Consider the following 22,842-nt stretch of genomic DNA (forward strand, 5'->3'; position numbering starts at 1 on the left):
GAATACAAACGATAAACCTTGGTGAATCCATCCAATCTCAGCCTAGCTGTACAGTCCATATATTTTGCTCAGGGCTGGAAGAGCTAAAGTTGATGCTGTTCTGCTGTCATGAGCATTTTATATTTGAATTGTCTCCAATGATTAAGTAGCTTTAACTATTTTAGTGTCTAATAGTAATTTAACTGGCATTTATACTAGGTAGAAAGAGGTGAACCAAGAAAGCATGGTTTTTTTCACCATCTATGAAAATGTAGGCACACCTTTGCCATTTCTGTAACATCAAAATACTGTCATGGCGTTTAAGAAACTTTCAACTAAAGGTATCCCTGCTCTAGCAGATACAGTGTATAACATTTTTAAATTTTATAAAAAGAATTGCCACTGCATTGGCACATTAGTCACCCAACTAAGCAAGCAAACCCCTCCCCCTCCCCCAATATTTCAGGTCCAAATAATGCATTTTGTAGCACCTGTAACAGGGTATCATCACCTATCAAAGTCAACCTGGCCACATAAACAGCAACCAGTTGTGGCATCTCTGCACAGCCTTGGGTGTCAACAGGCCCCTCCCTTTATTTCTCTTCTCACTGGCAGCAGATACGAAGTCAGGGAAGGCGCACGAGTGTGTCTTAGAACATGGGAGGAAAGTGGAAAGGTGAAGAAAGTATGCATAAGCAGCCATTATGGTGCTATATTGCTCTTTCTATGTAGACCAGTACTCCCAGCCGTACCTAAGCTGCCAATCCAGGCACTGGAAAATGGACAGAAATCTTGATAGCACAATGGCAACATGAGGCTTATTTTTCCAGCTCAGTCGTCACCATCTGCCCTGCCCCAAAGCTTCTAAGCCCCACAACACATATTACTTTGTCACTATGCAGATGAGGCAACATGTTAAACCCCGGAGAACACTTTGCAGGGAGAAAACCTATGGTTTGGTAGGAAAGAATGACATGTCATGGAGGGGTGAATGAATTGTATCCTGTTTTAACTGACCTACGTATGAAATATTTAATGCTGCTCCTATTGTAAACTTCTTGCATTCTGGTTTTGTACTGCGTAAGCCATCTTGAGGGGACTATGTTAAAAAAACCAACTCACTATTTTATAAATGAACAATCAAAATGTACAGGTTGACAATTTCTGCCACATTTAGGTGTTAGTCCCCAGCACCATGGAACTGCTTACATGTTTGTCGTTAAGAAATCAGTAGAGCAAGTCACATCTAAATCTAACCTGAGTTTTGGTTCCAAAGGTACAAGTATTATGTCACACACACACACAGAACAAAGTCACCTTTTACACATAATGAAGCTATTTGAACTTTGTTTCACGAAGCTGAAGTAGTTCAGAGTGTTTTATTCTTGATGTTAACAAAGCTTCTGCTCCATCTAATCCAAGGTTATGATCCAGAATTACGGTAACCTCCCACTCACTTGCCCAGGCAAGCACCTGCAAAGAAACCGTAAAAACCGGGCACTTAAAATGTGCATTGACCTAGGTTAGAATAAATGAGTGAAGCTGAATCTGCACCCATAGTTGTGGTTTTCTGTTATAACATTAACTAGCAAGACCAGTTGTGCAGAACCTTTGGCCCTCCAGAGGTTGCAGAACTGCAACTCCTATCATCCCTGACTATTGGCCATGGTTGCTAGGGCTGATGGGAACCATAGTTGAGCAACATCTGGAGGGCCACAGATACCCCACACCTGTAATGAATCGAAGTCAAGAAGAGGAATAAGCAATGTTATATTTAACAAAACACAGCACTAAACTGCCTGAATGTGCAGTTTAAATGTTATTTTTTCCTAGTTCCCTGGCCTAGTTCTCAGGAAGGTGGTAAGGCTATGTCTGAATGAACAGTTTGAGTGAGTGTGTGTGTGTGTGTGTGAGAGAGAGAGAGAGAGAGAGAGAGAGAGAGAGACAGACAGACAGACAGACATGGCAGTATGCTTTTCCATGTAATATGTTTGTCCCACAAAGAAATCAAGTATGGGGGTGGGGGAGAGACTGTAGCCTAGCCCTCTCCAACATGCTGGCTTTCTATGTAGAGAGGACGACATCATACAGTTGTGGCATGCGGGGCAGGAGGAGAATATCTCCAAAGACCACAGCAGTTGGGTATCTTCCGGGCAGCTATTGAAGCAGAAGGAGAACCTTCAGGGGAAAAGGAAGAAGATGTAGGGAGTTGAGTCTGCTTTATCGGCTGAATTTCCTTCTCCCTTTGGCACTGACACTCTTGCCAGACTTGCCAATTAACTTGAAAAGCCCCGGTCTCTCTGCTCCTGCACCTTTAACAACCATAAATTATATTGGGGGGGGGCGGAAGGAGGGGTAACATTAATAGGGGGTCATATTGATTCCCGTGCCCTATGTCACCCAATGAGCGGGTTGTTAGATGTAGAAAAGAAAAAGCAGCTGCCAGCAAGGGTTGACAACCCTAATTTCACTTAACAGCCTTACAATAGGAATGTTGCAGGTCCATTTGTACCCTCTTAAATGGTGTGTTATTTCTTATTGATGAGGTTATTTCTTCCTCTCTTACTTACTAAGGGCATTTGTACCACGCTCTTCAGTCAGGAAGAGTGGCTTGCATATACAGTCTGTTTAAATAAGACAGACCCTGCCTGCACTGCGGGCTGACAACCTAAAAGACATGACATACAAGGGAAAGAGGAAAAAAGCAAACTCAGCTGCCAATTCCTAAAATTTAATAGTTCTTATAACCAGATGGAAACAGTTCAGGGGCCTTTCAAAAGAGCTGATGGAATGAGTCCTGCTTCTCATCTCACTGAGTTTTCTCATTTTCAAGTCTGCCCAATAAGAGAATTGTCAACACAGCCTTCTCAAAACATAATAAAATGCAATTAACAAAAAAGAGCCACCTGCTTAACAGATGCATTTAGGCAATATGGGTATGAAACGGTATGCTATCCTGTGGTTAGTTTCAGCCTCATCACTACCTTGGAACTGGACGGCTGTCATTGTCAGAATAGTGGCTCTTACTCCCAGGTTTATCTGTTCACTGAGATAGACACATGGAGTCTGTCCAACTTAAGCTACCATTCTACATTACAAGTATCCAACTGGTAACAATTTATTTTATTTCTTTATTTTTAAAAAGATGTATGAACTGCTATTTCACACGAAGAAACAGCAAAGCGGTTTGCAATAAAATATACATAAAACCAGTGTTTTTTTCTATAAAAAAATGTTTAGGGGTATTCTCATTTTGACTCAAGAAAATCACCATTTTATAGTTCAAATCAGGAAAAATAAAGAGTAAATGGACAAAAGTACAAAGATTCACAAAATGTTTAGGGGTATGCGTACCCCTGTGCCCCCCCCCAGAAAAAAAGCACTGCATAAAACCATAGAGTAAAAACCATCACTGGTATTTTACTTTCTATTGTCTAACTCTAAAGGGAAACTTACACTGGTGCTTGTTACATTACTTCTTTAGCACATCAGGAAGAAGCCTAAAAAGTAGAAACACAGCAGAGAATTCTGTCCCTGCATTCAAACACTATCACCAAGAATTACTTGCAGAGACATTCCGTCAAGTCAAAAGTGAAGAAGAGCTCTTAAGTATGCCCCTAATGCACCTTTAAAGTAATTAAGGTAGAAGCCCTGCCTTTACCAATGCACATCATAAGGACGCATGGCTGGTTCTTCAGATGCAGTTAAGCTTTATATCACGTTAATAGGCCATCACTGCATCACAAAACAAAATTTTCAGACATAATGAACCCATTTTGCTAACTTTTCCATGCTACCCTGAAAAAGAAAGTGGATTCATGTCCTTAGATATCTGCAATTGTAAGTGTGGTATCCAAAAGTGTTAAGCAATTTTTAGGAGTTTATTCTCCCCACACTGAAGCCTGCCACTTCATCCCCTGTACAGTGGTACCTTGGGTTACAGACGCTTCAGGTTACAAACTCCGCTAACCCAGGAATAGTACCTCGGGTTAAGAACTTTGCTTCAGAATGAGAACAGAAATAGCGCGGCGGCAGCGGGAAGCCCCATTAGCCAAAGTGGTACCTCAGGTTAAGAACAGTTTCAAGTTAAGAACGGACCTCCAGAACGACTTAAGTTCTTAACCCAAGGTACCACTGTATCTGCTGCAGCAGGGGCATGGGGGGGGGGAGGGAGAGATGGACAAATTGTGGAAGAAGAGTAAATGAGAGGTAGGTGAGCATCACAGGGACAATAAATAGTATATGACATCTTCAGACACTCCCATTGTTGTACTACAGTCACCAGCTACAGTCCTATGCATTGTTTCTACTTAACTGTGCACAGAACTAAAGACACAAATAACTTGCAGTTCTAGAGAAACAACTCTCCCCAACATGTAACAGAGGTGTAGGGAACTTAGATCCAACAGATACCCGTCCCCTAACTCCCATCAACCTCAGTCAGCATGGCCAATGGCCAGGGTAAAGGAAGTTGTGGTTAAGCAACATCTGGGGGCCACAGGTGCCCCACACATCCTTTAAAAGTTACACAGAAAATCAAAGTTAATTTTAAACTAACTAAAGTTTGCAGAGTTGGGGGACGACGACGACCCAGAGTGGGGAAAACATTCATAGCTCCTACTATTCACTCCTACACATAAACTGAATTTCTGGCAGGCCAGGGCATTGTCCAGTTGAAATAAAGATGAAAAGAATACTGTGACAGTAATTCAGCCTCCACATATAGGAAAGAGAAACATTTATACCAGGAGAAAGTTTCATCTATGAGCAATATGAATTTAAATTTCAAAACACTTCATTTTGTCTTTGCTACCAGAACTACACTAACAATGGCAATGTTAGTGTACAATGGCAGGGGACCACCAAGAAAATAAATTGTGGCTTTTAGCCTCTATTTTTGTCATTCTAATTTGTTTTAATTGGAACAGAATTAGATTCCCGAAGAACCACAACTACAAGCTAGAGCACAGTGAAACATGCCTCTGCACATTATACTACTTCAACATTCAAGTTTAACAACTTCTCAAGTAGGTTATGTGGAGTACTATCCTCATACAAGCCTGTAATTGAATGTGGAAAACAATTTCTCACCCATTCCATTTAAAGCAGGTAAGACTATTTAGAACACATTTCTGTGTATTTCTCTGTTGTCTTAGAGCACTAATAGATATGTTTTTAAAAAGTGAACAATGGGAAATGAAATATTTTGCATGTTGTACTCAGAAGTTCTACCATGTTCAACAGGGTTTGTTCCCTAGTAGGTGTGTTTAGGATTGAAATCATAGTTACAGATTTCACAGTAATACAGGAAAGGTATAATAGCTAGTATAAGAAAAACATATTTTATATATTATGATATCTTTGTTTGAAACAGTATGATGTCCAAGAAAGCATACTGTAGCTTTTAACACTTATATTTAACAATTTCTGCTTTTCTTTACTCACTGGTCTTTTTTGTTCATAAGCTCAAAATCCCAATGTGCAGCCCTGTGTGATTAATACTGAATGTTCAATAAAAGTATTGAAAAGAAGAAGCTTGATGTCAAATCAGAAAAGTGTAAGCCAATTTAAATAGTAACAACACTTGCCCCAATTAGTGCTCACATGGCAGGATACTTTAAGTGCCGCAACAATGATTTTCAGATTTTTAGATATTCAAAATACAATACTTAACCCTCTAGAAATCAAAATACAATGTCATTACTGAGACACAGTTGCCCCAAGCTTCTGAGCAAGAAGATTCAATGGCTTTTTAAAATGTCAAATACTGAAATATAACTTATTTCATTGAGTCCTAATTTTAACATCCTAATTGTTATGAGTCTCTGTACCAGGAATCCCAGTGCTTAATTAGTAATAGGGTTGTGGCACAAAGCTCGTGTCCTTGGAACCTGAGACCCCCTAAAGTTGCTGTAATGCAATTGCTAGGAAGAATGCTTGAGAGACACTCACCAGTCAATCTCCAGGGACAGAGAATTATTATCCACTACTAATACAACCCATGGGTCAGAGATAACCAGCTTCCAATACAGATTCCAGAATTCAGACTCAGCAGAGACAGTATTTGGTAGGTTTGTTCCTCTATTTTCAGCTGTAAAACTGACCTAACCAAATGAATTAACCTAGATATATTGTATCTTCTTTAAAAGCCAGATCACCACTTACATTTACAAAATTCAGCAAGTATCAACATAGCTCCACCCATGCACAAGAGGGAGGTATCAAGGGGCTCAGAAAAACCACACAGTTTGCAGAAGTACAAAACCTTAAAAGAAAAAACGTGAGGAGGGAACCTCACAAACGGCTCAATAAGGACTAAGCACACTCAACGGCCACAAAATGCTGCCTTGACTATTGAGAGGATAGAAAACGGAGGATGAGACAGAATAGAGTGGCTAGAATAATGAAAAGGAGTATTCCACACTACAATTATTTTGTTGCATGTCTCACTTACACAGAATCACTATCAGTGAATCGCTTAACAAGCTATAACTCAAGCAAATGTATTCCTATTCTACATCATGTTAGTTGTAAGCTTCTGAACTACCATGTCTCCTCAGAGTTGACCAAAAAGCTCCAAAAGGAATGTGGTTGGTTGTAGGAAGAACAGTGATGCGAGTTTTCCCTGAACATTTTGAATTGAAAGATGCTTCCTATACAAATTAGGGTAATTTGGATACAGTAATTTGCATCAGAGAATTACCCTAGCTGCCAAGCTTGCCTAATATTTATCTGTAGCTATGTCAGTTTCATTCTGTCAGTTTCACAAGCATCAAATCATAAATTTGCTCCATTTTTATGGACTTTTAAAAAAACCAACCCACAGCATTTATATTGTACAAACCCTGGCTACAGCTCAAGGTTAGACATGGAGTGCAAGTCTTGGTTCAGGTGACGTGTTAAGCCAAACTTTACTTAGCTTGGTGTAGTGCAAAACTGGGGAAGAGCAAAGTGAGTATACACCCCTCACTGGGCATCTGGGCGATCTCAGTAAGCCATAGTTTAGTTAACTGTGACATCTAAACCAAGTCAGCATGTGTCACAACCATAAAAAGATAGCCATAAGAAAATGCAAAGAGCGTTCCAAGTTATTCCCGGAGATTCAATGGAAGATAGCATCTCTTCCTGTTCTATGAACAAAGCTTGAAACTACTTGACATCACCTATATTTATAAAAAGCGTTTTTTAAAGTGATGTTTTCCTATTGGAACTCGCCAGACCATGAAAAAGTTGTTGAATACAAAATGAGGAACGAGAACAGCCAACATTTGCGATGGCTTTAGAATCTTAAAGACCCAATATTTGGTATCTAAGTGATTTCCCCAATAAATTATCATCATAACTTCACTTATACTCAGGAAATGCAATCAGAAAACATCAATGAAGGATACTGAAGGAAGTACTAAAAAGCAGATCAGAACAGAGTTTAGGGATAGCAACAGTACAATCCTACAACCACCTGTTAGGAGGTAATGGCATCTAGGGAAATGTGCACTAGCACCTTCTTCTACCACACGAAGTTGTATTATGAAATGGTAAGCAGTTCAGGCAGAGAGGAAAAGTCAAACCAGTAATTAATACTAGAGTAGCTGTTCAAACACATTTGAGGTGTGGTGAGAGCCAAGCCAGAGAGAAACTAGAAAAACTCACCAGTAAATAACAGAATGACATTAATGGTTACCCAACACAAGACCTACACACTATGATGCAGCGTCAGTGTGCAACACTTTCACCAATCCTATCAGGGCAATGACATAACAGTTTGTAATCTATGTTATATTCAATTGGGCTTGTCCATTCTAGCACCTCCCAGCCCTTTCAGTCATGCTAAGCTTGAGGGAACTAATTCGCATCCCGTCAGATGCCTCACAAGTGTAACACAGAGTCCACAGTATGTGGGAAAGAATAAGGTATCCCTAACATTATTTCACATAGCACCAAAATGCTAAAATCAGCATCGAGTATCTGCCATAAACAATCAGTACTAAGACATAGTTTCAATATCCAGGAAGCAAATGATGCTTTTTGAAAACTGGCAGATGAGAGAACTAAAACCCCTTCGGAGAAATGAATAATTTAAAATGGTATATTACTTGCATTCCACTATAAGAATCCCAATACCCATCAAGTCTTCCATCATTGTGACCAGAGAAACCAGCTATGTATAAAAATGTGTTGATTCTTCAAGTCCAGGCTACAACATAGCCACAAAACCTTACTTCATTCTTGGCTAACAGTTGTTCAACTTGGAACACCTCATTTCTGCTTGCAGAAAAGAAAAGAAAAAAGAAAAAAAAGAATCAAAGCTGGCTTACGAAGGGAACATTACCTTCTCCATTATTGTAAAAATAATAAAGTTAAGTTTTGAAATTCACATGCAGCAAAGATTATTAAGGGGAAATAATCAATTGCTATACAACGAAATATGCACAAGGCAGGAAGTTATTAGAATGCCATTAGCATTTTAACTAGACAAAATAAGCATTGCTGCCAGTGGCTACTCAACTGTTCTTGGATAGTCACTCCAGAAAAATGCAAAGGCACTAGACAAGCCCAATCAACTATGTGCTAGTTATTTGGGCAAAAGATTCCTGCATTGCAGGGGGCTGGACTAGATGACCCTTGTGATCCCTCCCAGCTCTTGTGATTCTATGAGTCTGTTTATCAAGGTATGTCCTTTAAAGATGCCACAAAGAGCAGTGTACATTTGGGCAAGTACATGATACTTTTGTGACACCTGAGAACAATATTTTACTAAAGAGCAATATATAAATGTTTGTACAGTATCACTATGCTGAATTGTTTCCCTTTCTCTTCTAACTAGACAATTATTTAATCAAACATAGGAGAAAAGATGCAACAGGAGGCAGCTTTAGTATTCAATATGATATGCGCAGTAAAGCAAACAACTTGAGACTCCACTATTTAGCAGGACATCTTGCACAGAACACTATCACAATTTCTTGTTGACAGTTCAGAAAATAGATTAGTGAAGCTGAAAAGCATAAAATGCTACTGCATGCTTAGTCAAATAGATTCAATTGAGTAGAGACAAAAGCATCATAGAAAACGTCATCCTTCATGTATAAGCATTAAATAAGATGCCAAAAAAAAGTTTTTTATTACTGCATCTTTACATTCATACCTCACCTTTCCTCCAAAGAGTTCAAGGTGGCATAAACAGTTCTCCCATTTCTCCATTTTATCAAGCATGCAGGGTAGGTTAGGCTGAGATGTAGTGACTGGCCCAAGGTCACCCAGTGAGCAGAGGTCACTAGGTGTACAGGGATTTGAACCTGGGTCTCCCCCTTCCTCGTCCAACACTCTAACCACTATGCCAGACTGACCACAGTTTGGATTTAGGCTATCCATGAGCTCAGTAAGACAAGGGCAAATTCTCTCTGAAGGTTCTTTACACACACACACACAGCCCTCATCTTTAAAATCTTCTCATCAAAAACAGGTCCATCACAAAGGGTGCTTAAGCATACCTTGGCCACTGCTACTTTCCTCTTCCAAGAGAGTTATCACAACCGTTTTAACTTTTAAAAAGGAGTTCTTGTTGCAGATCAGCTTCGTAAGACTTAACGATACACCAAGCTACAATTATACTAGCCAGGGGAAGGGGGTGGGCAAAAGAGCACACCTGGGAGAGTACACTGCAGGAAATGGATCTGAAGGGATACAGAGTCAAGACACCTTGACCGTAATGGCCACAACTCTCAAGCAAGAGGTTTAAGGTTTAAAATGACAGCTCCGGCACCGTTTCAAAGCATGCTTCCAGAGCGGGTGGGGAGGGGGATTCCGGCTGGTTTTCTCTCCTATTAAGTTACAAGGTTACGCTCTCCTCCCGCATGCGGCAGCCCCTTTTCCCCGCAGGAGTCCCGGGGAGCGGCCGCGTGAGTCACTCACCTCGTGAAAAATTCGGCGAAGCTGGAGCTGGCGAGGCCTCCCAGCCGCTTCGCCCGGTCCCCTTGCTCGGAGCCTGCGGCGGCGGCGGCGGCAGCTGCATTGGCGCCGGAGGCGAGGGCGGGCGGCGGAGGCTGCTGCGGCTGCAAATGTTCCGGGGCGCTGCGTCGGCGGCTCACCTCGAAGGTGTTGCGGGAGTTGAGGTTGATGTCCATGAAAGCCAGCGAGGGCAGGCACGGGAGAGCCCTGGCCGACGGGGAGGCCAGGCTCTCCGCCTCCTCGGAAGCCGGAGAAGGGCTCCCTGAAGCGGACGACGACGACGAAGAGGGCGAGGGAGACATGGCCGGGGCGGCGGCGGCGAGGCCGCAGCTCTTCAGCGACAGAGGCGGCGGCGGCTCCTCCTCGAGAGCAACCGCGCTCTGGGCCACCGGCAGGAAAAAGGCGCAGCCGCCGTTGTGGAGCGTTGTGCTTTGCGAAGCCGGCGGCTCCGAGGGGCTCGACGTGCCCCCCTGAGGCGGCGCAGGCGGCGGCGACAGGAGGAAGCCGGCGTCCCCGTTGGTCATCCTCCCTGCGCCGCAGGCGTCCCCGTTGGGCGGCCTCTTGCCGGCCAGGTAGCAGCGCAGCCGGGCCCCGGGGCCCTCTCGGCTGCCGTCCGCTTCCGCGTCGTCGTCGTCGCCGCTGCCGCCCTTCGCCTCCTCCTCCGGCGACGCCGCCTCCTCCTTCTCCCGGCCCGAGGGAAGCAAGGATGCGCCGCCCTGAGCTCCGGCATCCTCCGGCCCAACCATTTGCCGACGCAGAACCCCCGGGGAGCCAGCGGCGCGGCTGGGAGCGGGGAAGGGGAGCGGGGAAGGGCAGGGGGAGGAGGAGGAGGCGGCGGCCCGGCCCCTCACGGTGGCGCACAGGGACCGACGGGGCGGGGCGCCGGCGGCGGCTGCTGCTGCGCTCCTCGGCTCCACCAGCCGGTCCCGCTCAACGCAGCCGACTACGGTGATGGTGGCGGCAGGAGCGGCCTAAGGGGGCCCGGCTCGCGCAGGCGCACGGGGACCTCTCGGCGGTCATCGCCGCCGACCATAGAGACGACGTTGCTGGCGCGGAAGTGGCGCCTTGTAAACATCCGGCCCTCTGACGCCCATGGCTGGCTGATGGAAGGCTCGCAGGTTTACCGTATACCATCTAAGGCTCCCGCCTATAACAAAGGGCGGTACGGTATTGTTACATATCCCTCTTGGTAACCAGCCCGTTGGGGCAGCTCAGCCAGCCTTGCCCTGTTTCCCGTATTCCACTCGCAGTGCGCGTGTGTAGCCGGGAAGGGACACCCGTCATTTTTTTTCCAGTATCCCGGGTGACAGGCAGTGTCAGCTGCTTCTTAGTCTCCCTCTGCAGAGTTCATTATCCAGCCACCGGAGCCCATTGATTTCGGCGTCAGGTATCACGTGCTACGGTATGGGGCTGGATCCAGACCCAGGTTGGCTGAGCTTAAGCTGCCCTCGTAACCCTGCTTAACTCAACAGGACTTGCTTATGAGTACAAGCACGGGTAGTTCCCACCCGTGGAGTTTAAGAAATTACTGACTTGCTCCACTAATTTCCCGTGTAGCCTCACCTCAACTAAAAGTGCAAACCAATGCTTGGAAGTACTGCGTGTTCGTAGAACACTGTAAATGATTGCAGACTTCATCTGCATCCAGCCGAAGGAACGTGTTCAAGCGTCTCCTGCTAACATCAAAAGAACTTTGTCTATGTAGGCAGTGAGGTGGTAAAATGCACTGTACCAGAACTCAAGTTGGGGGTTACAATTTCTGGATGCCCCCAGCCACCCTGTGTAATGAAATCCCCTGCAGTTAGAAACCAAAACTCTTATCGTAAGGATAAATAAAGGTTCTAGCATAACCCTCTCCCTGCCTTTCTGGTTTTCTGCTTACAGGGAATGTTTTGTTTTACACTAGAAGGAATCAAAACATGATCCCTTTTACCTTCATTCTGAATTGCTTCATCCATTCTGTCACATTGGGACAGTGAACTGAGCCCATTTGACCCAATGGGAATTTTAAAGAAGAAGAAGAAGAAGAGTTTGGATTTGATATCCCGCCTTTCACTCCCTTTAAGGAGTCTCAAAGCGGCTAACATTCTCCTTTCCCTTCCTCCCCCACAACAAACACTCTGTGGGGTGAATGGGGCTGAGAGACTTCAAAGAAGTGTGACTGGACCAAGGTCACCCAGCAGCTGCATGTGGAGGAGCGGAGACGCGAACCCGGTTCCCCAGATTACGAGACTACCGCTCTTAACCACTACACCACACTGGCTCTCTTTTGCAATTCAGTCCTCTTTAATATATTTTTTTTCTAGAAGAATATTGCATTTGTAGTATAAAAGCAAATACCGGTACTTTGGAGAAAGGGGCATTCTACTCAAGATAGCAGGCCAACATACAGTATTCCCCATATAACTTTACACTGCAGGGAGTATCCTGTTGCAGAGAGGCCAAAACAAGTTTATCCTGTCTACAGCCAATCTTGTGTGACAAACTCAATGTCACCCTTATTATTTTGTTTACACTTCATCTAAGAACTTTTCTTACCCTGTGTTGCATCTCTTACATTGTCATTCAGGAGCCGTTTGGCTTTAATGTTACAGTGCACTATTTTGACAGGTTTATAACTCAGCCATGAAAGTACATTCTGGAGTGAAACTTGTCATAGTATACCCCCATCTGGAAGTTAAATAGTTCACAGGTAATTTGGAAACATTCAGATAAAACTTCCAAAGGGCTAATTCTATTAAGCTGCAGTCCTTTGCAAACACTTACCTGGGAGTGTGGAAGGCAAAATATGTCAATTTCAGTTTCCTGCAGTTTCGCATTTTTCCAGTTCTCCACATTTCCACATCAGTTCGCATTTTTTAAGGTAAGTCCTCAGTTCATCAGCACTTTAGTGCCAATGACACTAACAGCCACACTTTTACAAATCATTTCCCCTAATATGTGTTTTGGTAAGTTATTTTCACTAATGTATGTATTTATAAGCACACTTTAGTATGGATGGAGAACTGTGTTGCAAAATTCAGATAAGTGCAACTTTTTGAAAAATGGTCATGTTTCAGTCTTTGTATTGCTTTGCAAATTTCGTAAGTTCACTCCATCAAGCTGCCCCTTCTTTCTCACTCAGAGCAGCTTATATTTAAAAGGATACCCTTTGTCTTTCACAAACCTTTCCAAAAACAGTATTTCAGCAAAGCTAGCAGAGATATTGCTAGATGCCCACCTTGAATTACCAAAACCTATTGAGCTCATTTATTATTGATTGTTTTAATTACAATAGTGTCTGTAAGCAGGATCCAGTCTGCATCGTACAATGATACCACCACACACACAGTTCTTATTTCAAGGCTAGTAAAGTCAACAGTATTAAGTTCTCACATGAATTTTAATTCCCTTCACGCTGCTCCCCTATGTGGCTTCCCTACTCTTCTTTACCCATTCTTTAAAATGACAATGACCCCAAAGGAAGCTGGTGTTGTCTAGATAGTGGCTGGAACCATTTCTATCAAAGCTGTTTCCACCATGTCCTAAATTAGAAGCTGCCCTGCAGAAAAGGAAACCTCACTGTTTTACTGGCGGTGGCAGCAGCAACTTACATATATGCAATGCTATTTTTCTAGAAAAAGAGGTGCTGGTCTTCTTTCCATCTCTAGGCTAGTAACATCTGGGCAACTGTTGTTCCATACATAAAAAGAAGACCAAGTCCCTACCAGAGAGGAGTGGCAAACCAAGCTGATGGACTATGCCGGGATGGCAAAACTGAATGGTAAACTCAGAAACCAAGAGGATAAAAACTTTATAAAAGAATGAGGGGGAATTATAAGCTATTTAGGAGACCACTGTAAGCAGATGGAAATGTTAGCAGCATTTTGATTTCATTTATAGTTTAAAAATTACCATGGATAATATGGTCTGATATAAAAGTTGGAGTATAGAGAAAAATATGCAGTATTAAATGTTCATATTGGGACCCCATGGGGGGGGGAGTCCTGAGATTTGGATGAATCTCTTTATATGGATATACTTTTTGATTCTTTGTTTATAACTTTATATTAGTAAAACCAATAAAAATAATTCCTAAAAAAAAGAGGTGCTGAAACTCACCATGAACTCCTCCCTTGCTCTCTTATGATTGCAATGATGACCACCTGAGAGGTGCCAGAATTGAGTTCTGGTGAGTTCCAGCTGTGGGGGGGGGGAGCCCTGCATATATAGTTTCCAGAGGGGTATCCACGTGTTAGTCTGCTGCTGCAAAACCAGCAGAGACCCCCATCTGCACTATACATTTAAAGCAGCAGCATAACAATTTAAACAGTCGCAGCTTCTGCCAAAGACGGGAACTATAGTTTGCTGAGAACTGTCAGGAGTCTCCCAATCCCCTGATGCAGCTGTAATTCACAGAGTGGTTTAACAACCAATCATTCTGGTAATTGTAACTCTGTGAGATCATTCCACAGCCATGGAGACACCGCTGAAAAACCTCCTCCATGGGGTACACCTCATTCAGAGCAGCAACCACTGAAAGCGCCTTCTCTGCCAGTTGGGATGGCCATTCATCCACTTTGCATACATCAATGTCAACGGCTGCCCCAGCTAGAAGGAGAATTGCCTCGCAACAGCCACATAAAATGTCTGAGCACAGCCTTGAAAGGGAAGACAGACTACAATATCTCCAGATGCCAAAGAGTTACAGGAATACCATCATTTCTCAAATAATGTATCATTTGTAAAGGCTATTTGTTATTGTCAGTTTCCTTCAAACCTAGTCTTTGCAGGACTTTTCCAGTACAAATAAAAAGCCCCCCCTTAACATACAGAGACAGATGAATCAGTCTCAGAGGTTTCATTTCATTTCATCTATTTATTCAGAGCAAAATTGTATTAACGTATAGGCAAGCCTTTAAACTTTGCCAGATCTCCTATACTAATCGCATGCTCCATGCCAAGTAATAAAAGGAAATAAAATTGTTTGCAGACTGGGGTGGGGGGTGGGGATCAAAGAGTTCCTTTGTTCAGATTAAATGACTGCTCTCCATAATGTTCAATTCCGTGCCTCAAAGCACCCTGGAGAACTGCCTGGCTGTGGGCCGGGCTCGATTCCCAGGCCTCTTTCACTATTCTGCATAAACAGCTGGATTGGATTGCTCAGCTCGACAGCAGCCAGGCAAAGCTCTGAACACGTGGGTGGCTCTGGTGCAGCACAGTGGCTGAGCAACACATGACCTGTGAATCAGAAGTTCCCACTTCAAAGCTTGCTCAGCCCCTTAATTCACGTGAGTGCCCTGAAGCAAGCTGTCACAGCTGCTTCCAATCCCTACCAGTGATCCTGGGGTTGTCATTTTGGTAGTACAATTTTCAAATATATTTTTATTTGATTTGAACACTTTTTTTTAAAAAAAAGCACTGTTTCATTACACTTTTACCCCGTCTTTCCTTCAGATAACTTGGTACCAACTACTAAAGGAACAGAAACCTTAGCAAAATGTTTTGCCCTTTCTTCATCCGTTTGGTGCACTGTGGGGTTTGATTTTGTTTTAGTCCCACCAATTCACAGGCAATCCTTCGCCTTCTCTTTTATTGCCTTCAGCTGAGGAGCGGTTCTGGCACATGAGGAACGATCGCTCTGTTTGCGTTGGGCAATAGGAAGTGCTTCCTTGTTGCAAGAGGCAAAAGGACGCCTTCTTGCAAGATGAGTAGCTCACGAAGGCTTCTTTGAACTATTTCGACAAGGCAGCTGTTGCGTGCAGGAAGCAATTTGGGCCTGCTACTTATACGGCCTCGTGTTTGGTGTCTACATCACAGCCAAATGTTCCTGGGGAAAGCATGGCATCCAACCACCTAAAGGGAGCTTAGCTGAGCCACGCAGTGAGGTTGCACATGCACGCAGGCTGAATTAATCCCGCAGCTACCACGGAAAGGCACTTTCAAGAAACCTGTACAGGCTTATTCACACCTTTCTCACCTGTGGGACACTCCTGTGATGAAACAGGAATGGGCTGGGTCCCCAATGTCCTGCCTCCTGGACTAGCCAATGTCTGTGTGCTGAGTGCTGTCATCAGCAAAGAAACACTTAAGATTCCCCCCCCTCCAGATTAATAATTAGAGCCATGGTTCCCAATGTGGGGCACACGCCCCACAGGTGGGCAATTTGATTTTTAAGGGGGGCAATTTGGAAGCTTGCTTAGACCAAGTTAATGGCCTTTTAGACTTCCTCCACATGAACAGGAGTTCACTTTTTGAATAATAAAAATTATATGTCACCGGGGGGGGGGGGGCATCAGGATTTTAGAGATGCTTAAGTGGGGCATGGCCAAAAAAAGGTTGGGAACCACAGAGTTAGAGGATGGAGACAGCCCAAGCAATGTGGCACATGTGAGATGGGAAGAGGCAGAAATATGGCCCATTCCTACATCAGCAGAGGAACCACATGCAAGTAAAGGATGAACAGGGTGCATATGACAATCTTGTAATGTTGCTTTCTAAAACATGGGTACCACTTCCCAGCACAGAGTCATGTTGGATGCTGCCTTATAGCAAGTCAAACCATTGGTCCATCTTGCTCAGTATTGTCTACACCAGCAGTGTCATGTGACAGGGTGTCATGTGAACCTCTCCGTTGTTCTCTGTTGTGAAATATAATAAGCTGAGACGACTCAAAATGAGGGGGAATCTCAGGCCCTAGAAATGGGTATGGGTGTGTGGCAGTTTCAAGGGACACTTACTATAGTTTTGTCACTGCAGAATATTTTGTGTCCTTCTATAGCTCTTTGGTGACTCCCTCAGAGGAACAGCCTGTTTACAGTAACTAAGTGAAAAAAAGAGAGAAAAAGTGACATAAAGCTTTTAAACAATGTAAAAGCAAAACATCAGTATATGTAGGTATATACTGCAGATATACAGTACTAGCCCTGAATATGAAATTCAATAATATGCTTGTCAGGTGGTTTAACTGTCTCCATGGGCGTAGCGTGGGGGGCAGTTGCCTCCCCTAAATAAAGTAAATCAATAAAAATAGTTAACTGACCAACTGTGTCGCAAATAACTCAGTTCTGTCCCCTGCCCCCCAACATAAACCCTGGCTACACCCATGACAGTCTCATGTTCTTCCACCACCAATGCCCTAAACATTGGACTATTTACCAGATAGGTAAATGTATGTCTGCTAAAACTATGCACTTTAATTTCAATAAACATGCATGGAACAAAAAATTCCATTTTTCTAAATCGTGGAACTGAGGGGTGTATGGGAGAGAGCTAGTTACTTGAGAATAATTTTTTTATTATTTTCTAGGGTGAAATCCTACAGCACAGACATTCACTTCTGCATAAACTTGTCTTTACTTATTATTTCCATTTATTATCTGCCCTTCCTCCCTAACAAGACCACAGAGTAACTCGCAACTTTAAAAAAAATCAGTAAGAGCATATTAAAGCAGCACTTCAACATATTTCAGACAACCGTTTTGAAAAAGCAGTTTAAAAACTTCATGTAAATGGTGGGCCAAATCCTGGATTGTTAAAAAAGAAAGAAAGAAAAGAATTTAAATGTTTCCTAAATATGAGCAAGTATTTATTTATCTAAAAAAATATATTCATTAGGTTATTATTTTTTACTATTCCTCCATGCTCAAGCTGGAAACTGCACCCAATATCATATATAATAGCAAGGCTATTTTGCAACATTCTATGTTAATGCCTAAAGTCAATTGTATAACTTTTTTTTTAAAAGAGATTACTCATACCAGATATACTTTTTCTCCTTGCCTCTTGTATTTGTCCAAAATGATTTGCAGCTTCAGTTTGTCTTCTAAGAAGACGAAGAGGAAGCGAGCATTAAAAAGAAAGAAAGAATTATTTTTGCTTAGACTAGAATATTAATTTAACAAGAGGGGAAGTGGTTTTCGAGGGACAAACCCTGCCGCCAGAATCGGGAGTTTTTCATAAAGCTGAGCACACCACCTAGTGGTAGCTTTTCAGATTTGCACTTTTCATTTTGTTTGCATTTCCGCGTTTTCAACGCTGTCAAGGGTGCAGAAGGTATCAAACAGTAAACAGAATAAAAATCAAAATTCGAGAATTTGTGCTTTATCCGTTTTCCCTGTGAAATATACTCAGAGTCGCAAAGTGATTTCATGCTCTTTATTCAGCTCATAGTGGTGAGGAGGAATGAATGGATGTCCCCTCAAAGTATCTGCTTTATATACATTATTTACACAATGGGCTGCACATGATTGGCTAATTCCGGAATTCTACTGTAAGCCAATCAGGTTGTGGATTCCCTTCTATCTGGAGCATGATTGGGTGGTTCCTGCCAACCAATCATAGTGCTGCATTGTTCTAGGACCAATCAGACTGCTGCATTCTGAATCCTATTGTTCTAGGACCAATCAGACTGCTGCCTTTTGGATCCTATTGTTCTAGGACCAATCAGACTGCTGCATTCTGAATCCTATTGTTCTAGGACCAATCAGACTGCTGCAGTTTGGATCCTATGCAACTCAGTACATAACACCCTGACATCGTTTGGTTGCGGGGACCCCTTGCTCTCGGGATCGCTTCACTCAGCCAAGGCTTATGAATGGATAAAATGTCAGAGATGCCAGGGCTCAGCTGTGGCTGCTCAGCAGAACTGATGGTTTAGTCCTTCGTCGAACCCCTCCCCGCGCCCCATAGCTTCTTCTCTTGTCCTGCCCGCCGCGCCCTCTGATCTGCCTCCATTCCAGCCTCCCCACTGCGCCCCCCCCCCTGCGCCCTGCTGAGCTTCTAACAGGCACAAATTCTGTAGGTGCAATTTTCACTGACACGAAAAAACTGCGAGCAAGGAAGCTTCACCTGTTGAAATTTTGCCTGCTATACAGAATACTGTCGTCAAAATCACAGGTCTAGTCAAAGCACATAGAAATAAAATGTGTATTGTTATTTTTTAAAAACCAGTGGCATCATAGACGGTGGTCCTATGCATCACTGATGTAGCCTAAGATGCAAAAACAGAGGGAAGTGGAGATATGTAAAGACAAGTACAAAATGTTCCTCTGCATGCGTGCATATACCTCCATTTACAGCTGTTCTGTGTTTTGAGGCAGGGATGAGCACATGCTGTCTGGTGCTGAATTGCAATCAAAAACATCTGGAACGGACCAGGTTGGCAAAGGCTGGTGGATCAGGATCAGGTTGTTAAATGGTTAATCCTGTCCCCTGTGGCTTCTCCTGACCCATGCAATAGTGGGTTGACTCCTCCATGAGATCCACTCAGACCCATTCCAATGGGTGGCCATGACTAGCTTGTGCCCATTAATTTAAACGAGTCTTCTGGGAATAGAGCTTAGATACAACCCTTAGTTTTCTCCCTCCCACGTTCTTGATGGGAGTGGAAGAGGTACTGCAGTTGCTGCAGGAGACCTATGAGTAATGATGAATGGTGAAAGTACGGTAGTTACCAGAAAAGGTGGAGACAGTAACCTAATTCTCGCTGAGGTAATAAACCTGTTTCTGTGGTCAGGTTCACTATGAACGCCCTTGGGTAGCTCCAGGGCCCAGCACCTGACGGGACCCACCTGAGCATAGCTGTCAACTTTTCCCTATTCGGAATAAGGAATCCTATTCGGAATAAGGGAATTTCCCTTTAAAAATGGGAAAAGTTGACAGCTATGCACCTGAGCTAATGCCAGCTAGGGTCCCTGGCACTAGGTGTTGGGAGGCCATTTTAAATTTCCCACAATGCTCTGGGGTGCCCAACATTGCATCACTAGGGAGCATGGTAGGGCATTTAAAATAGTAGTTTCTCAGGGGCCCACAGTCAGCGCTAGGTAGTCCACCTAAGTGGGCACCCCCACACTTTGCCAAGGGGCCCCATAACCCCGGAGCTGGTCCTCTCTAGGGTGTACCACATCAGACTGCAGATGGTGCCGTATATGATGGAATGCTCTTCCGCCAAATGATGTTTCCTGCATACTGAATTCTAAATTCCACAGAAAGGGTTCAGGCCTAGCTCTCTCCTTGACATGCTCGTTTTCTATTTGAAGGGAACTGTTTCGCATGGGGGATCATTCAATGAGATGTCGTGTCTAATCTGAATTGTTTCTGAGGCACAGGCTTAGGGCATGGTCAGAGACAGCATGCCGTAGAATGTTTGAGCTAACCCTGTTCTGCAGATTCTGGGCACTTCCAGATTGTCACTATATTTGGCTGGGATTCAATCACATACAAACATGTTTAGGTTGTGCAATCAAAAAATCGATTTGGCACTCTTGCACAACAAAACCACTCCTCTCCCCAAATATAGGTCACTTTGCAGTAAGGAAAGTGATGAGAAAATGCATTGGAAAGTGTGGGATAGCAACTGCTTGGCACAATATCATTTAACCTCCCAGCAAACAAATCAGAATATATCCTCAGGTCATCTGGACATGGTCTCTGATCAGTTATAATCAAGCACTCACTTTGCTCTGTGGAAATGACCTTTCTGCACAGAAGAACAATGCTCAGAACTTTCCCAATACACTTTCCTTGCATCTCCCAGTCCTAAAACAGCAGCACTTAAATCTAAAATTAGAAGAAAGCTTAACTGGGCCATAACAAACCCATTGCTTTGCAAAGTAAATTCTTTGTGATTAAATTTTCCCAGAACAGTGCTGCAGTCCGCATTACAATACTTATTAGTGTTATCAGCAAAGCCTCATTTCCTGCATATTTAATACATTACATTTGTGTTTCTGAGAGTACACAATATATCTAGCCTAACAGAAAACAAAAAACACTATTTTAAGAAACAGTTTATTCTTCTAAATTTGTTTGCTGTGATGTTATAAAAATATTTTATCAGTGGTCTGTGTTTTTTAAAAAAGCTTCTGATTAGATTTCAATAACATCTCTTACGAAATAAAAAGTAAAGGGGTTATAGACCTTAGATTAGGATTGCATATTTAAGATTAAAAGAAATTAGGCCTTAGATTTGGAATGCACATTAGATAAACCTCCTGGTTAGATGACTGCAATGCATTGACCTTGGGGCTGTCTTTGCAGATTGTCTGGAAAGCTTAGCTAGGTTAGAAAATGGCAGCGTGAAGTTTGACTGGGACCAGGCACTATGAAGTCAAACCACCAGTTCTTTCTTGCGTTCACTGCTTCCGGCGAATGGTCTCCCTCTTGTGTGAAAATCTATTTTTTCCAAGCTTGGGAAAAATGGCAAGTTTTCTACAAGTCACATACAAAACATTTTAATTCATCCAGCAATGCTTGAAAGGTATCCAGTATTCTGATGAGCAGAAATCTAAGAGGTGGAGGGGAGAGAATAATAATTTTCATAGCATTTTACCAGCATCTGTTGACATGGGAAAGACAACACACAAATGGAGATCATGACTAATTTTGGAACACTAAAGCTGAGACAGTGGGACGCAGGTGGCGCTGTGGGTTAAACCACAGAGCCTAGGACTTGCCGATCAGAAGGTCTGCGGTTCACATCCCTGCGACGGGGTGAGCTCCCATTGCTCGGTCCCTGCTCCGGCCAACCTAGCAGTTCAAAAGCACATCAAAGTGCAAGTAGATAAATAGGTATTGCTCGGGCAGGAAGGTAAACGGCGTTTCCGTGCGCTGCTCTGGTTCACCAGAAGCGGCCACATGACCCGGAAGCTGTATGCCGGCTCCCTCGGCCAATAAAGCGAGATGAGCGCCGCAACCCCTGAGTCGGCCATGACTGGACCTAATGGTCAGGGGTCCCTTTACCTTTACCTTAAAGCTCAAACAAGACTTCCTGCTTTGGATATCAGAGGCTTCTTTTGCATTTTAGAGCCACTGGAAACCAAAGCACAGGCCAGGAGTAGTGCAGCAGAATAGAGCCATGGGTCTACTGCTGCATCTGAAGAACTGCCACTCACAACCAGCCAGGATAAAAGAGCAGAGCAAATATTTCCTACTCCTCTTTGTTGTGCCAGCTCTAGGCTGCTGCAGCAGAGGTTCTGGGATCAGTCCCCTCTCCAGAAAATGGCCTCTCATCTCCTAGTCCATCCATCTCCTAGTCTCTGCCCTCCCCCCATAATGCCCCATTTGGGGTCATCCCATTTTGGCTGGCAGTGGCACTTTCAGCAGACTTTGGAGGGGGGCGGAGTTATGAAGCCATGACACCTCTGCCTCATCCTAACTCCCTCCAGCAGCCAGTGGCGTAGCGTGGGTTGTCAGCACCCGGGGCAAGGCAAGTAATTTGCGCCCCCTAACCCGTGGATTTGCGCCCCCTAACCTGTGGATTTGCCCTAACCCCAAATGTTGCGCCCGGTGTGGCCGGCCCCCCCTGCACCCCCCACGCTACGCCACTGCCAGCAGCACAAATCAGGGGTCAGGATTGCCCTCCACAATTTGCAACCATTGCAGCACAAAAACAGTGGTTTTTAAATCGTGTTGTTAGCAGTTCCCACTCAGATTAAATCCAGCTGGCTTCTTATTTTAAAGCCAACAGTTTTTCGCAAGATGTCATATCAGTTTCACAGCTCTAACATTTTTTAAAAGTTGTGGCTGTGTCTGCTTTAATCACCAAAAGGGGTGTGCGGGAAGATGATAACTCAGACAGTGTGTCATGCAGTGTTTATTATAAAAGGTAAAGGAACCCTGGATGGCTTTTTGTACTTGTCTTTACTTATCTCCACTTTCCTCCATTTTTGCATCTTAAGCTACATGATCAATGATGCACAGGACCACCGTCCATGATGCAGCATTCTCTTATTTGGAAAATAAGTCTGATAATTATCCTCTTAAGATTCCTCAAATGTGGCCACAATTGCCGTTGGTGTTTAAAAAATAATAATACATATTTTATTTCTATGTGCTTTGACTACACCTGTGATTTTGACGACGGTATTCTGTATAGCAGGCAAAATTTCAACAGGTGAAGTTTCCTTGCTCGCAGTTTTTTCGTGTCAGTGAAAA

General features: G+C 43.5%; 1 protein-coding gene across 2 annotated transcripts in view; it reads right to left on the reverse strand.

The window, feature by feature from the left end:
* TBC1D12 (TBC1 domain family member 12) overlaps nucleotides 1-10,939 on the reverse strand; it is a 43,276-nt gene extending 32,337 nt beyond the window's left edge. The window contains exon 1 of one of the 2 annotated variants that reach the window (XM_028729756.2): nucleotides 9,892-10,939. In XM_028729756.2, the coding sequence (XP_028585589.2) occupies nucleotides 9,892-10,673 (782 nt within the window). In that variant the 5' untranslated portion in view covers nucleotides 10,674-10,939. The remainder of the gene's footprint in view (nucleotides 1-9,891) is intronic. The other variant, XM_028729755.2, reaches the window with a different exon arrangement.
* Nucleotides 10,940-22,842: the final 11,903 nt, after the last annotated feature.

The sequence above is a fragment of the Podarcis muralis genome, chromosome 6 (assembly GCF_964188315.1).
Source record: "Podarcis muralis chromosome 6, rPodMur119.hap1.1, whole genome shotgun sequence".
NCBI lineage: Eukaryota > Metazoa > Chordata > Lepidosauria > Squamata > Lacertidae > Podarcis > Podarcis muralis.